Source organism: Hydra viridissima, unplaced genomic scaffold (genome assembly GCF_058129835.1).
Source record: "Hydra viridissima isolate aposymbiotic clone 2 unplaced genomic scaffold, HvirCarnegie_v1 scaffold_11, whole genome shotgun sequence".
NCBI classification, from domain to species: Eukaryota; Metazoa; Cnidaria; class Hydrozoa; order Anthoathecata; family Hydridae; genus Hydra; species Hydra viridissima.
Window position 1 is genome coordinate 2,783,452 of NW_028324310.1, and position 17,510 is coordinate 2,800,961.

Here is a 17,510-nt window from a genome sequence, read left to right on the forward strand (position 1 = left end):
AAAATACAAATTCGGTGAAGAGTTATTTTACACAAAAAAATACCGCCGACCTGCTGCTGACTATGAAACTAATTAATAGTTTTTTATGTATATTTAATTTGTTATATATTTAATTTGTAATAAGATTAGTTTTCATTTTATTTTAAAAAATTTTAGCTTAATTTTCATAACATCTTAATTGTTAATAATAAATTGTTGAAAATTTAACAAGAATATTTTTCCCAATTATAATAGGAAAAAAAAACTTTTTTTCTTTCGTTTAGTAAATTTTCTAAATGGTTTCAAAATATTTTTTTCTCAACTTTTACGCATTTACATAATGTTAAAAATTTAATATTAAAACATGTTAAAAAAAAACAAAAAAAAAAAACTAAAAGTATTTTTTCTTTAAAAAAATATTTCAATTTGAAGTCAAACCGTTTAGATTACCCCAGTTTAATCTTTTCGACATCCTAAAATTTTATTCCATCCCATCAATAAACTTCGGAGAAATTTCATTCCAACTGCTTTTTCCCAGAAATATCGCATGACGTTAACAAATATTGCGATCACGTGATGTAAGTTTTACTGCACACCCACTAATTTAATCAAATAAAATTTGTTTATGGGCCACAATAAATCAAATAAAAACAGCATATATATATATATATATATATATATATATATATATATATATATATATATATATATATATATATATATATACACACACACACATTTAAATTGTTTCATACGCAGATTTAAAATGTCAAAAAACAACTTGTATGTGAAGAACTTTGTAAATCTTGATGATGAGGATTTAAAGTTTTTATTTTCTGGATATGGAAAAATAACTTCTGTAAAAGTACCCAAAAATGACTCAGGACTTTGCAAAGGCTATGGATTTGTTTGTTTTGAGACTGAAAAGCAAGCAGAGACTGCATTAAGGTTTGTTTAGCAATATTTGTTCCTAATTTGGGGGAAAACTATTTTTGAGTAAATATAATTAATGCTAATGAATGTGTTAGTTGTTGAGTGATTTTATTTAAATTGTATTATTAATTGTATTCTTACATTTGCTTGATAAGATCAATGCAAAGAAAATGAATGTCTAAACTTTTTTTTAGTTGTTTAAAAAAAAAAGAAAAAAGAGAAAAGGAGTAATTGGTAGAAATTTATCAGGCAAGATGTTTTCAAGTCATCAACTCATAATAAAGGAATCAAATTTGAAAGCATCCAGTTTCAATTTAAACCAAAATTTTAAAATTCAATAGTTTTTGCATCTTTACAAGGGCTCAATAAATTTCAATCAGCTGATGGCTTCAATTCTTGTACTGTCAACTTCTGGACCGTAAATCTTAATGTAATTTATTTAATTCTGTGTCACTTTTTCACAAATATCTTGAGTGTTATAAATTCTCTAATGAATTTAAGAACTTTTGAATATTTTATAGTGGTTATGGAAAGAGAAAGATTTTAGTGCTGTGCAATGCATTGCACATCAGAAGTGAAGCTGTCCAGAATATGTTAATTACAAAAATTTACTTAAATGTAATTTAAATTTATGGTAATTTTTTTAGAAAAAATTATTAAGAAAAGTGTTTTTAAAAATTTTTCTGAATCAAAAGTAACTGATGGAAATTTATATTTCTTTTAAACAAACTTGGTGATTTTTTAAAAAGTATTTTTCTAACTGTTCATGAAACCAAAAAATAATTAGGATGTTTCCATCAGAAATAACTATTAAACTCTTTTTAGTGTCTTTTTCTGTGATACAAAAACACTAAATTCTCACTCATCAAATAAGATAAAGTTTATTTTTTTGCCACATACACCAATATAAAATAAGAAAGTTTTATTTAAAGTCAAAGTCATCAAAGTCATAGATTTGTTTAGAACTTATTAAGGCCACTGGAATTGACAATTCGATGTGAATATTTTTGTGGCTAAAATTTCTTTAATCAGTCACAAGAGTGCAAATCTTTAAATCTTAAATTTAGATTACATTTTAAATGCTAAAACTCTAATATCAATGCCACTGATTTCAAACTTGCCATTCAGGTATGATAAATTGCTTTACAGGTATGATAAACTTATTAGTTAAATTAGGTGCTGACTCCAAACCTGGCTTATCTATTTCTAACAAATTTACTCACATTTTCTATTAGATATTGGTGTCATTTCATATGACAGTTTTCTGGAATGATCTATTGGAGAGCTTTGATACATGCAACAAAAGTTTACAATCATCTCAGGAAGATTGTAATTTTTGCTCTATAGGAATTCCTAATTGTTTTTTTAATTACTATAGTTTTAACTTTGAAAGTATTGAAGGAGGAACAAAAAAGATTTTTCTTATATGCATTGACAATCTGTAAGTTTTGCAAAAAGTACGATTCATGAATCCTCTAAACATTAGCAACAAGTTTGAGTTCCTTTGACATTTGGCAAAATTGCTCCTTGGTGGCATAACATGCTAAACTATACAGGTTGTCCTTCCAAATCCATTGGTTTGTAAACAAAAGCTCTAAATACATCATTACAATTCTTAAAAGAAATTGTTTTTTTTTTTTAAATCAAGAATAAGTTAAGAATTAGCTTGTGTGATACTAGTCTCACTCTCTGCAAATAATTGAGAATTATCTACTGACAGAATTATCTAACCAAAGCAATTTGTATTTTACTCTTTCAAAAAGTTATATAAAACTTTTTATGTGTTTGTCATTTTGTGAGGTTTCATGTTTTTGTGAGGTGGCACATAAATGAAGTGACACATAAATAAAGTAACAAATGAACTCAGTAACACATGAAATTAGTCTTGAGCCGCATTAAAAAAGTTTTTGCAGTTGCACTGCTTTTATTAAAAGATGAAATGTTTATTTATTTATGATAAGTGCACCAAAATTCAGTAAATTGTTGCCATTATATAATTAGTAATTATCAAAGTAGAAAATAAAACAAAGTTCTTTCCATTTAGAGAAATGAATGGTTACATGATGGGTACAAAGCAACTTTATGTTTCATATCATGAACCAAAGGAATTAAGAAAGAATAAGCAGTTGTATGATGACAAAGTAAGTGCTTTTTACTACTTTATTGTTATCAGCAAAAAAAGGTCCTCTTACATTAAATGTGAAAGGTGAGTTTAATTCATAAATTTCACCGTTTTATGCATCAATCAATATACAGTTGCTCAAAATAATATCTAAATATTGGGTTTTCTCAATCAAAGAATTTTAGTACACATTTCACTTCATAAATTTATAGCTTCCTAAGAGTTTTGATTATGTTGAAAAATAATTTAAAATGGAGTGAAGTTGGAAAAACTTTATTCTTTTAAATGTTCTGTACTTCAAACAGTCCTGTTTTTGTATTAACTGTTGCTTTACATAAAAGTGACATTCTCCCCTTAATTTCTCTTAGGCTTCAATGCTAATTTCATTCTATGAGCCTTTTGAAATTATGTAAACATGAGATTTTGATCATATCAGATGTATTCCTTTATCTAAATGATTGCGCAGGAACACAAATGGCTTTAAATGTAGCAAATGAAATGACCAGTCCATAAAATTAAACATAAGCAACATTCTTTCTTTTTCACTGTTCATTTCTTTAACACTTGTCTCCAAATTGAAAAAATGAAAATACAAAAAAAGATTTCCTCATAAAGCAAATGATATTTCTTGAATACTATCTGCTTTTTTAGTAGTTAACATTTTGATCATAAATCTGAATCAGACTACAATTATTTAATTTTCTCAATATCTGTTATTAATGTAAAAATTACTATGCAATGATATAATGCAATCTTAAAAAAATGGTAATACAAACAATGAAGTACATTAATTTCTCATAAGCATCTCATTAGTATTTTGAAAATAACAGACAGTAAAATGCTCTGTTGATTTTATTTTGATTATAAAGGTGTAAACTCTACAGAAAGCAAGTAGTTAAATGATTGAGATATTAAAATGTATATATATATAGCCTGAGTACAAAGAAGGAACTTTGTATTTGCCCTACAATTATTGGGCATTATCTTTTCATTTTGGAAAAAAAATCAAACAATATTTTCTTGAAGTACAAAGGGTATAATTTCAAATATAATTTGTAGAGTTTTTTTTTTTTTTTTTTTTGTGATTTGTAGAGTTTTTTTTTTTTTTTTTAGTTAGAAAAGGAAATGAGTTAGTAAGAGTTCACTTCTATCATTATCATTAAAGTAATTATCATTAAAGTAATTATCAGTAAAGTAATCGTTATCATTAGTGATATTATTACAAATGATATTATTGATGTTATTACATTATATAATATAATAATATTATATATTAATATTATATATTAATATTATAATATTATGACATTATAATATTATGACATTATAATATTATTTATAATATATATATTATATTATTAGTTTATATATATTATTATATATATATTATATTATAGTATTGTATAATTATATTATAATATTATTAATAGTATTATAGTATTAGTAATATCATTATAATTAAAATAATAATACTTACAGAGTTAGTATAATCATAAAATATGAATATATTAGTTAGTAAGTTAGTCAGAGGAGCAAGTATTAGTGAGATTTAGTCAGAGTAGCAAGTGTTAGTGAGAGTTAGTCAAAGTAACAAAAGTAAGTAAGAGTTAGTCAGAGTTAGCTTCTATCATAAATTATTAATATACTAGTAGCAGTTCAAATTATATACCAAAATTAATCATGATTTTATATTTTTATTTTTACATGTTAAAGATTTAGCTTAAACAAACAGGACAAAATTGTTTGCATAAACTTGTTAATAAAAAATTTTGGGAAATCCTTAGCAAGAAAATTTGGTTGTTCATTGCGTTTTATTAAGTTCCTGGTGACTTCAGAATTCATTTTGTCACAGGCTTCTGAAATTCCCCTTTTGAGGTCATCTTTATTCTTTGAAATTTTTTTAGTGTTTAATAGAATCCCAACAATGATCAATAGGATTCAAATTGGGAGATTGAGGTGGCCTGTCAAGTCTGTTTATTATTTTTTTTACAATAGTTATTTTTTTTCGTATATTATTTTTTAATGATCACTGCAGTATGTTTTAGATCATTATTCTGTTAAAAGATGATTTGTTTTCATAGTCCCAATTTTTTTGCTGAATATTATAGGTTTCTTTGCAAAATCCCAAGATATACTTTTTGTTGATAAACACAAAGATACCAAGACCCAGTTTAAGGCATGGAACCCCTGGCCATAACTGCTCTATCACTGTGTTTTACCACAGAGTTTAGGTTTTTTAACTTCAGAGCTTCTCCTTTCTTTTCCATACTTACAGGTCAGATCAAGATTGCCATCAGATCAAAATGGAACTTAGACTCATCTGACCATAGGACATTTGTCCATAAAAGTTCTGGCTTATTAACATGGTCCTTTGGAAACTTCAACTGTTTTTTCTGATTATTCTCGCTGATGTATGGTTTCTCTACAGCATAAAAATTCTTTAAAATTTACTTTTTTGGTATTCTTGCAATTCTAAACATTATACTTAATAATATTCAAAATTCATTTTTGATTTCAGTTTGGATTTTAATGTTCTTATTGAGGGATCTATTATTATTTTTTTTAGTATTTGTCTTTCTTCAAGATTGATGAAAATTTTCTTATAATTTTTTATGATGCTATACACTGAATTTTTTGAAGTTTCCTATTTTATCTTCATCTTGGATAATGGGTGCTTAAATTTAAGTTAACATTTACTTTAAATACAAAATTTTCCTGAATGAATTTTTTCACCAATATTTAATTATGTGATTTATTTTGAAAAATGAATCATGTAATTTAATTTTAAAATACTGCGCTGAAGCTTTGCAACAATGTTTTTATAATTGTCATTTAAAATAAGTTCTGCACTGCACTTAATGCTCTACCAAAAGATACATATCCAATTTTAAAACCATATGTAAGTGCATACTGTCCATTTGAATAATTTTGAAGCATACTGTAAGTATCATTAAGTTAATAATACTTACAGTGTGCTTCAAAATTAATATATATGTATGTATATTTATATATAGAAAAACCTCATAATTGTTGTAAAAGTCAGTTGTGAAACAGGTGGCTTCAAATATTGTCAAGACTTACAGTTAAAAATAAAATTCAATGCAAAGGATAGCATTCAATTAATCAAAAGGTGAGAACCAAATTCAGATAAGAAATCAGAAATCTGCAAATATGATGCCTTTTCAGATGCTGACACTACTGACTGGTTTAGAAAACCTAAAGCAGGAACCCAAGTCTTAGTTTCCTGTCTACAGGGTTCATTTGGACCAAATTGTATTACTAAAGTTATGTTTGGGAAACTTGAAGAGCAATCTAAGAATGAGATATCTGGTGAGTTGTGTGGCTAATGCTCTTTTGACCAATATATTGGCAGGTTATTCTGGAACCAATTTGAAGACTACTTTAAAGTGTGAGCAGAAACTCTGTCCTGCTGGAATACAACTTTGGCTCTAGAGTGTATAAGCCAACTATCAAAGGCTTGACACAGTTTTCTAGGATTGAAATATACTCATTGGAGTCAAATTGCAGACAAACATTAATGAAAACCAATTGCCCTATTGAAGATGTCTGAAGAAACCAGTCAAAGTACCATACAGATACTAAGTGTTTGAACTTAATTACTTTGATTTATCAAACGTTTTTTTTACTGAAACACTGAGAGATAATGTGTTTCTTTGTCCTTCATGAAGAAATAAGTTATCCCCTGCACCCAGACATTACCAAGACTCTTTAAGTATCTTGGAAAATGTCTTTGAGTTTAGTTCTAATCATGGAAAGGTCAATGCTTTGCTGATTTTTAATATTCAATTTGGTACATCCTTTGCATGTTAGAAAAAATTTTAATGACTTTTTAACTTTCTTGAATATATATATCGTCCTTTTTATTATTATAGAACTTTTTATTATTATTTAGCTTAATGCATATGAAACATATCTAGTTTTCTTCACTTCAGAATATAATACATTTACTTTTTTTTTCAGAATATAATACATTTACTTTTCTATAGCTCCCATTTCAAAAGTCGGAAATTCACAAGAGTTCATCAAATAAAATTATTGTCAAGAATTTAAGTGAAAAAGTTGATGATGACAATTTGCATTATTTATTCAAACGCTTTGGAAATATAATATCATCAGAGGTTAAAAAATCAAGAAACGGCCATAGTATGGGGTGTGGATTAGTTTGTTTTTCAACTGAATATGAAGCTAATTCAGCTATCAGGTAAATACTGATATCTTTAGTTAAAAAAATCATTTCTTGCTTACCTTGTTGATTTTTACATCAACTTTGTATGGGTGTTTGTTATAAAAACAGTGATTTAGCATTCCCATTTATCACACTTGGATAAATTTAATGAATGTTTATTGCTTTTTAATGATAAGGCAGATTGGATTTTAAGTTAAATAAAACTCTTGGCATGATTGATTGGTTTATGAAATTTTACTTATTCAAACATAAACAATGTTTTCTAAGTAATAACTAAAAAAGGATTTTTGAGCAATACTTCAAGTTATTTTATTATCAAATAATGAGTAACCCCTAATATTAAACTGATATTTTTTAAAGCTATTTAATTTATCATTGAAACCATCAAAAATGGGAGTTTAAACCAAGGAATGGTTGCAAGCTTAGCACAAATTAGTTGTTGACAAATTAGTTGATACAAGAAGTGACTGGAATGGCATTAGGAACCCTTAGGGACTTGGTTAAAAAGATCATGAGCAAAGAGCAAAATGACACCCAAAATTGATTGAAAAATTGTAAAGATTGTGCAGGAAAACTGATTTTTATCAGCACCAAATGCGTCAAACTTTCTTGAAAAGAAACGTGAATGAATTTAAAGCAAGAAACTATTCCTTTCAAAAGCCCCTTGAAAGTGAAAACTTTCTTCCAAAATGATAGCAGTATGTTTTCATATTGGTTAGCATTTGCATAGCATTATGTAGACATCTTGTTATCACTTTGGAATAAAGTTTTGTGAGTTGATAAATCAAAATCTAATCTTTTGAAGTCTGATGGAGCTCAAAAAGTATAGAGAAAGGAAGGCAAAGCATTCAAGCACAGTTGCAATTGAGGAACAGCAAACTTTTATGGAGGCAATGCTATGGTGTGGGGATAACTTTTGGGCAAAGAAAGTTAATTAATATAATTTTATTTTTGTTATCTAAAATCTTGATTAAATTTGCTTTCAGAATAATCTTAAAAGTTTTCTTTAAAAACTTATTATTTTTCTGAAATTACTTGCTAAAATTTATAATTCACAATTTTTTTGTTTGGATACTAATCTCTCTAGCTGTATGTATGTATATATATATGTATGTATGTATATATATATATATATATATATATATATATATATATATATATATATATATATATATATATATATATATATATATATATATATATATATTTATTATATATATTATTATCTAGCTGTATGTATGTATATATAAAATTGAAATATATTTTTGTAACTAAAATCAGTTTATTTAAATTACCAATGATTTTCTAAATAAATATTACAAAAATAATATTGATTAAAAGGTTTTTACCATTTAAATACATTTTACTAAATAGGAATGAAAAGATGTTTTCATGTTTCTTCTTACAGTATAACCAAAAAATTAAAATGGTAGAAGCTAGGGCATAAGAATGAAAAAGCTTTTAATGGATTCAACTAAAGAAGGCCATATTTACAATTTTTTTAAAAAAGAATAATAATTGATGTACTTCTTAGGACTTTTAATGAATTTAATGAAAAAATATATGATGAGTTAAACCTAGTTATAATTGTAATATTCATCTTTTGTTATGTCTTTGATAAAAGTAAGAAAGTAACCTACAGTTTTCATTTTTATATTTGGTTTTTTCTTACATATAAAAGAGAATAAAATATAGGAAAAAACAACTAATTAATGTTAAGTCTTTGTATTGTCAACCAAATCCAAAATGCAATCTATTATATTTATAATTTTAATTACAGTGCAATGTGAAATGCATATAGCAATCTTTTTACCTCTATATAAATGTAAATTTGAGTTAGTTTAACATTTTCTTGTTAATTAATAGTTGAGAAAAGTAAATATAGTATAAAAATGTTTAAAAATAATGATTGAAAAAACAGCAATTAAAATACAGAAAAACTGGTATTTGAACCTTTTTATATAGATATTCAATATCAAAAAAATTTGACCTGTATCCCATCCTTTTCTACAAAGTGTCTTGGTGTCCTAAAAAGAGAATTTTTGCAATAGCATGTTTCTCCAGGATAATTTTGAGTTCCTTCATTTGTTTTGACTGATACCTTTGGACTCCTAAGTAACCTTTAAAATATCCCCCTCCCCCCTAATTCTTTAACAACCCTTGCAGTTCTAGGAGACACTCAAGCATTTAAATGTGCTCAACCATCTAGTCATGTTATCAATAACTTCCACCTGAAGTAAAGAATGTTTTTGAAATGATTGCTTTATTTAAAAAATAGATAAGAAGCACCATTTTGAAGATCTATTTATAACAATCTCTTTTCTTGAATTCTGTATTGGAGATTGTGCTAGTAATCTTTTTGAAAAAGCTATCAAAGTTTGTATATTCTTTCTGTCTGTCATCTGATGATGTGTCTCACTTTTCAGGTGAACTGACTGCCAAAATATTTGCTGATTTTCTTTTGATACCTTCTTGCTCCTGGATGATTTTCTGGTAAAGCATTCTTTTTCATTCATTTTTGATAATGTTCACATTGTTATTTAATAACTGTCATTATGGTGATCTTCAGTAAACAAGAAGTTTGTATTTTCATGATAAAAAGCATTTACTGCAAGTAAAACATGAGTTAGTTCTAATCTCTTCTGATCAAGGCAGTTCCAATAGTATAAAAGCAAAGGTTTGTACTCTGCAGTTTGTATGATAGCAGTGATTTTACCAGGATTGTATATTATTGTTAATAAATGAGTTGTGAGTTACTGATGAGCCACTGATTTTATGTATGATCAAATAGAAATACTTTGAAGTTTAGAATATTAATGATTAAATAAGGAAGTTGTATAAACTTTTTAAAGGCACAACTCTGAACTACTAATACCATTAATAGAAATGTTAAAGCATGTCAAATAGTCAAATATTAAATTGAACTTTAAAAAACTTTAAAAAACTTTAAAAATAAATTTAAAAAAAAACAACCAAAAAAAATCAGAAATTTAAAATTTTTGCTTAAATTTGTCTGTTAAAAAAAAAATCTCTACATTTTTAAAATTTTTTGAGAGCTATAGCAGCCAGTTTTTCTTGGCTCTGGCTAGAACTAGTGGCTCCATGGCTCCAGCTCCTTTGCTTTTGTATAAAGGGCTCACTTTTAAGCACTATAGGTTCTTAAACCAAATGAATACAATGGTTGTTTAATTGTCTATTTAGACAGATCCTGATTCAGCAATTCTTTGATTACTCTTGTTAATGATAGTCTGTTTTTTTTGAAATTCTCAGGCCATCAGTTGGTTTTTTTTGTGAGATATTATTAGATTACAGTTTTGAGTTTTCTCTTTTTTTCTTTTTTTTAGTCAATGTCTCTTGTCTGGCTTTGAATAGAAGCATCTTACAATGTTCTGACAATGTCCTTTTGATCCAATATGTTCCTGTCCAAAATATTCTTATCATCAAGTATTGATACTTCCCTGTATTACATTTTAATTTTGTAAATGATCCTTTCAAACTAAATTTTGTATCTGCTGTATATTTATAAATAAACTTTGTGTGACTAAAGTTAAGTTGATATCCTCAATATCATTACACTCTATTTAAAAAAAAAAGGAAAGATTAAAAACTTTAATGATCAAAAACAAGTAGATCTGAGGATTAGATGCTTTTATTATTATTATTAGATCTACTTGCTTTTACATTCTTGCAATCATGTTGCAGTGTTGACTCAAGTGGATATTCTACTTGTATCTACATCATCTTGGATGAAGTGGATCTTTTTTTTCATCATAGTCATTAGTTACTTGCTGGCAACTAATGGCTGTGATGAAAACTTTGAAGTTATTGATAAATCTATAGAGAATAATAGTGAAAAAAAAAACATTCTGTAGCTCACTGAGTTTTTCTAGGTAATCAGAACAGCTATAAACCCAATCATAAACATTCTCTATAGGTTTATCAATAATGTTAAAAAGAAATCAACACTTAAGACCAACCAAGTTCTTACAGAATGAGACAACTATCAAAGTTAAGAGTTTTTAAATGAGGACCACATCTGTTTAGATGTGATCCTCCTCTTGTTGTCATGCATGCTACTACACATGCTACTACTGTAATATTGGGTTGTGCATTCTAGATAATGTACTTTTTTTGCAAAGAGTTTATGATTGATTGATAGATTTCTGGTTGATCAAGTTTTTAATTTAATATTCTCTAGAGTTATGAATGGATATATGCTTCATTCCAAGAAGTTATATGTGGCGTCCATGGAAAGTAATACCACTAGGATGGAAACAGAGCAATTTAACTTTAAGGTTGTTTTGCTTTCCTAATTCTTTAGATTCTTTAGTTGTTGTTTTCTTAATAAACAGTTTTATTTGTTGATATTGTTTGTTAAGTACGAAGATAAAGTAGAAAAAAATGTGGTATGTCAAATAATTTCAAAGGGTATATTTTAACTCTATATTTAAGTCTGATATATGTTAATATTTTATTAGTAAACTTTAAAAAAAAAAAAGAAACGCTAGATAAAATTTCATTATACCAATTTTAACTGAACAACTTTTTAAAGCATTTTGATTCTGTGTTGTTAGTTAAAATCAACTGGGTATTTAAAAGTGGTTACTTTGTCAAAACAGAACTTTTTATTTATTGATGCAGTACTGTTTTGGTACATTCTTTATAAACTTTTGTTATTCAAATGTTTATGTTTAATTAAATAAAAATATAAAACATATTAATATATAAAATAAAGTAATAAAACATAAAGCAATACAATAAATGAAATACATTATGCTAAAATAATATAAAGTAATGCCATAAGATAATATATCAACAATATAATGTCAGATTTTACATGAATTAAAACATTAAAAGCTAAGTAATTAAGTTTTAATAATCAATTATTTGAATCAAGAAGTGTCCTATCAAAATAAATTTTCATGAATTTCATCAATATTTGTTCCTCTGTTATTGTCATTATCACAACCCAGATGGTGCTGTAGAAATATGCTAAACACTTAAAACAGGGATCAGTATAATAATGCTTTTAACATACTTTAGTTAAATTGTGATTTATCATTAGAGTAAAAGGTCTACCAATAACAGAAGCCAGCAAACCTTTTTTACATTCTGTACTGACTTATATCTGCTCTTGTACATGTAGGACTGAGTACAATTGAATAGAGATGAGCTGAAAACTGAATATAGCTGTACTGAATTATATTTGTTCTTGGACAAGCTTAATTGTTGTTACCCATTTGTTCTTATTCATTTTCAGGAAACTATGCTGTCAAAATAGCCTTAATGTTTCTGTTAGCATTTTTAATAAAACCTTAACCCTGAGTATGATGAGACTTGATGTACCTGAGGAAGAAAAATTCAATTCTTGCTGTACTAAAATCAAAACAGGTTGGGTTGAAGCTTACTCATCTCAGGCAGAAAGAATGATGAGTAAAAGTTAGCCTTGCTTTAATATATAGAGAACCTGGTGACAGTTCATTAGTGCTAGAACTGTTGGTTGATTGCACCAGAGTTGATCAAAATTTTTTAATCTTTATAATGAACAGTGACTTTTCTAGAAAATATTTTGACTTATGTTTTATAAACTGCCATCTAATGAGGATGTCTGTATGGACAACCATGTGTCTTTGCAAACAAGGATTATAGCTCAGTCTTGAATATTATTAATGGTTTTATAAATAGATGCATTTACTTAAATCAAAAGACTCAACTGTAAATTTTCAATTTTCCTACCCCTTGAGGGTAAAGGATTTTTATTATTTTTGAGGATTTTTATTATTTCCAGGAAATACTAGAATTTCCTGGAAATAATAAAAATCCATCAACTAAACAACAAGTTTTTGAATTCACTGAAATTGGTAGGGAGTTTGAAAATTAACTGTTTCTAATAATTTGTTGTAACATTTGATAATGAATATAAATATGTAAAATGACAATAAATGAAAATAAATGTCTCAATAAACTTAAATCATAACTGAAATTTATTTTTGCTTCTTTGAAAACAACTAAGCTATTTATATATATTATATTATATATATATATATATATATATATATATATATATATATATATATATATATATATATATATATATATATATATATATATATATATATATATATATATATATATATTATCATTTCTAAATTTTCAATAGTTTTGGTTAGTTAGATCTTTTTTTTATAAAAATGGAAAATTATTACTTTTTTTCATTCAGTACAAATATGGTTCTCAAATGAATTTGGCATCAGAATCGCAGATATCACCCCAAGATCTTTTAAAATTGGTAGCAACATAAAATTCTCGTTATGGTTTAAAATTTTCAGCAGTTTTGTTCTGTTAGATTTTTCATTATAAAAATAAAAGTTATTGTTGCTTTTTTTTCATTCAGCACAAATATAGTTCTCAAATGAATTTGGCATCGGAATTGCAGAAATCACCCCAAGTTAAATTGTTTGTTGGAAATTTGGATGAGGAACTTGATTCTAGTACACTGCGCAGTTTATTCACTCGATATGGAACTATAACATCTTGTAATATACTAGAAAAAAATGGTAAAAGTAAAGGATGTGGCTTTGTTTCCTTTTCTACAGAAGAAGAAGCTCGGAATGCCATCAGGTAAAATTGATATCAAGTTTATTTGATTATGTGTTGCTTTTTAATGAGTGAGTTTTTTACATTTAAGAACTAAAAATCCAAATTTTGCTTCAATGCATTAATCCAAAAATATTTGTCTTTAATGAATTTGTTCAGTTTTTAAGATAATTACCTAAATGGTGAAGAATAAGTAAATCATTGTATATTTTGAGTCAATATTTCACAAAGGAAATATTTTTTTATTTTTTTTTTTTTTTTTAATAATGAAGTTGTAGTTTGAACCTAAAATATAAAACAAGATCAAACTGCAAAAAAATTAAACTTTTTTCTGAAAGATTTTTTTTTTAGATCAATGAATGGATTTAAGTATCATTCCAAACAGCTCCTTGTAGATTTTTATAAAAATAAAGTTGAAAAGAAAAATGAATCATCTATTGCAAGTTTTAATGTAAGAAAATTTTTTTCCTATAAAGTAAAAACTTCTGTAGGAGAATATGATAATATCTATAGTACTAAACAGTTTTGTGTTTGAAAATTTTTTCATGATCAAAAAATCATGTCTTCTTCAGACTCTGAATAAAATGGGCTTCTACAGATTCTATGTAGTGTAAGATAGAATATTGTGTTTATTTTAAATATGTTGTGTAAGACTGAGAATAAGTTTACTCAGTGAACTTGCAATTTATACTAAAAGTTATAGTAAAGGAAATTTTACATATCCATCATTTTGAAGCTCCGTGAACAAATTTCTGTGAACAAAGAGAAACCAGAACGATGTTTAATTTCTTTTTTAAAAATGTTTTTAAATACATGCTTTATATGATAAATAGATTTTGTGCTCTGTGCAATATAAAAGATATTTAAAATATATGCTTGTTGTGCTCAACACCTGCAGATATAAAACTTTATTGTATTGTTTCTCTAACATTCTTAGGATATTGTAGTTTAAAAGCTCTGGAAAAAACAAAACTTTCTATTCATGATTGTTCATAGCATAAAGATTGTATATGCATTGAAAACAAAAATGCAAAAAGATTTGTGATTAAAAAACTAAAGGAAACAAAAGAATAATGACTGACATTTACTAAATTATATTTTTGTTTCAAACCCACTAAAAGTTATTGATGGTTAAATTTTAGAATAAGTTAAAGTTCCATGCTTCAACTTCAAGCCTAAATAAACCAGAAAACAGACAAAACAACTTACATATAGGCAATTTAGATGAAGATATTGATGATGATGGACTTAAGCGCTTGTTTGAAAGCTTTGGAAAAATTATATCAGCTAAAGTCATGACAAATAATTGGGGAAAAAGTAAAGGGTATGGATATGTATGCTTTGAAACTGAGGAAGAGGCTAACCAAGCAATCAGGTAAGGCATGCAATTTTATACTATATTTATTTCACTCTACATTTTCATTAGGTTATTCTTTACTGATGTAAATACTTCACCTGAATATTACCATTTAAGCAAACAGGGTTTTGTAGTTAAACGAATTGAGTTTTTTAAATTGAATTTGGTTTGAATTTTTTATACCTATGATGAAGTATTTATAGCATGACACCAGCATTACATCCATTATCTTTAAAATTCAGTCATTCATATAAAATCATATTTGTAAAAAAACAAACAGAAATAGTAAAAGTATGCTGTGCATGTATAGAGATAATGTATATTTGTTGTTTCAAGTTCAGTAAAAATGGCTCCACGTCAAGACTTCACAAATGGAAACTTGAAAATACAATTAAAGAAAAGAAATCTGAAAGTAAAATTGCTAAAGTTGCTGGAAAAGATTGCTCCAGCATCAAAAACTGTTAATTTACTGGAAAGATAGATATATATTTATATACTCAAATATATGCAAAAATATTTTTTGGCGTATCCAAGTTATCAAAAAGAACATTAAATGTGTTCATGTGATGTTTGCCAATTACTAAACTTGCAAGTATCATATGACCACCTGATCATAATTGATTGAAAATAAATATTCTTCCTCCAGCAAAATTTTTAGTTTTTCATTTTTTAATTAAAAAATGAAAGTTTCTGAGTTACATAATATTCTTAAAACTTCGCGTGCTACTTATCAATAAATTGCGTACTATAAAAGTTGTGCTTGGTCTTTGTTCTCATCTCAAAAAATTGTTGTTCAATGAAGAATCTAAAGTTGATCGTTGATTTGAAGAAATGTCTTCAGATGGAGCAGGTTATTGAGACATTCTCATTTGATGTCATAGTTGAGCCAATTTAAAGTTTTTTGAAGTTAACCTTTAGTTGTTTTTTTTTTTTTTTTTTGTAACATTTTAATGAAATTGAAATCATTTAGAGTAATGAATGGTATGAAGCTTCCTAAAAATACAATCACTGTTGCGCATGAGCAAAAGAGAAAAGCTTGTACACCAGTTGCAAGTCACCAAGAAACAACTGAAAAGGTTTTATTTTATTTTTCAACCTCATCGTACGTGTATTATTCATGATTTTTGAATTATGCATGCAAGTTTGAAACTGTTTTCCGCCTTTTAAAACCTCAGTTCTAACTTCTAAATTCTTTATTATGTTATGTTAAGCAATTAGCTTGAAATATGAACGCCAACATCGACCTTTTGCAATCGTCAAAACATAGAGATAAAAAGTCAGTGGAAATTAGAATTTTTAATTAGAATTTAGATGACAGTGTAAAATTGTTATCTTTAAAAGGTATCAAACCAGTAATTATTTGTATGAGTTTCTTATGTTTAAGATTTAAATTCAAAATGTTCAATCTTCTTATTTTAGGAATGCTGCATTTGTTATGAACATCTAACTACCCGAATTGTATTTGATCCGTGTGGTCATACTTGTGTCTGCGAGAATTGTGCTACTAGAATAAAGGAATGTCCAATTTGCCGATCGGAGTTCGTCAAATATTTTAAAATCTTTACGTAAAACATCTTTTTATTTGCAAATTCACGATGTAGTAGAAATGAGGACTGCCTATATACACACACGTGCACAAACATTTAATTGTAATATTCTTGCGCATTACAAATGTCGAAAACATTTACATGAAGTTCTTTTATTTAAAAATAAACTGTTTTTCTTTGGTCAATCTTTTTATGTTAGTTATGTCAAATTTATGCCTCTAATTCAAATTATGATTTTTGAGATGAATGCTATGATTTTTATAAGTGAAATTTTGTTTAAGCTTTTTTTTTTTATATTTTATTAAATTTTGCTTTAAAAAATTATGGTGATAATCTTGATTTTTTAAAGTCACTCGATGGCATAATTCTTCGCATTCTCTTACAAAGGAGAAAGTGTCGTATTACTTAAATACGATATAATGAAATTTATATTTGACCTTAGTTTGTATATATTTTATATTTTTATATATAATAATTTTAATAATAACATACTATAATTTAATATTTTACTTATATTTAACAACGCCTGCTTAGAACTGTCTCTATTTTTGTAAAAAGAAAAAGGAGAAGCAAAATGCTCGTTTTTTACAACAAAAAGGAAGTGTAAGAGGCTTGGTTGACTGCGCGAATGCGCTCATCAGGTTTTACGAAACAAAAAAAAAAACTTAAAGTTGATATCTCAAGTAAAAAATTTTTTTATGTAATACTTCACTCACGTCTATTTTGAAGTATTTTTTAAAAACAAAAACAAAATGGAAAATTTACGAA

General features: G+C 26.5%; 1 protein-coding gene across 9 annotated transcripts; it reads left to right on the forward strand.

Annotated features, from left to right (window-relative positions):
- The first annotated feature begins 716 nt into the window (after window positions 1-716).
- Window positions 717-16,909, forward strand: LOC149881710 (polyadenylate-binding protein 5-like). 9 transcript variants are annotated; one of them, XM_090067543.1, is made up of 11 exons: window positions 737-927; window positions 2,957-3,053; window positions 7,042-7,256; window positions 10,586-10,685; window positions 11,440-11,536; window positions 13,462-13,530; window positions 13,636-13,862; window positions 14,190-14,289; window positions 14,981-15,213; window positions 16,166-16,271; window positions 16,615-16,909. In XM_090067543.1, exons 3-11 carry the CDS (start codon window positions 7,235-7,237, stop codon window positions 16,762-16,764), a joined length of 1,104 nt encoding a protein of 367 aa, XP_089923669.1. In that variant the 5' UTR covers window positions 737-927; window positions 2,957-3,053; window positions 7,042-7,234; the 3' UTR covers window positions 16,765-16,909. The 9 variants fall into 9 exon arrangements, with proteins under 9 accessions (XP_089923665.1, XP_089923666.1, XP_089923669.1 ...); XM_090067544.1 differs by lacking the exon at window positions 737-927 and adding an exon at window positions 1,098-1,342; XM_090067539.1 differs by lacking the exon at window positions 10,586-10,685 and having other exon boundaries at window positions 717-927.
- Window positions 16,910-17,510: the final 601 nt, after the last annotated feature.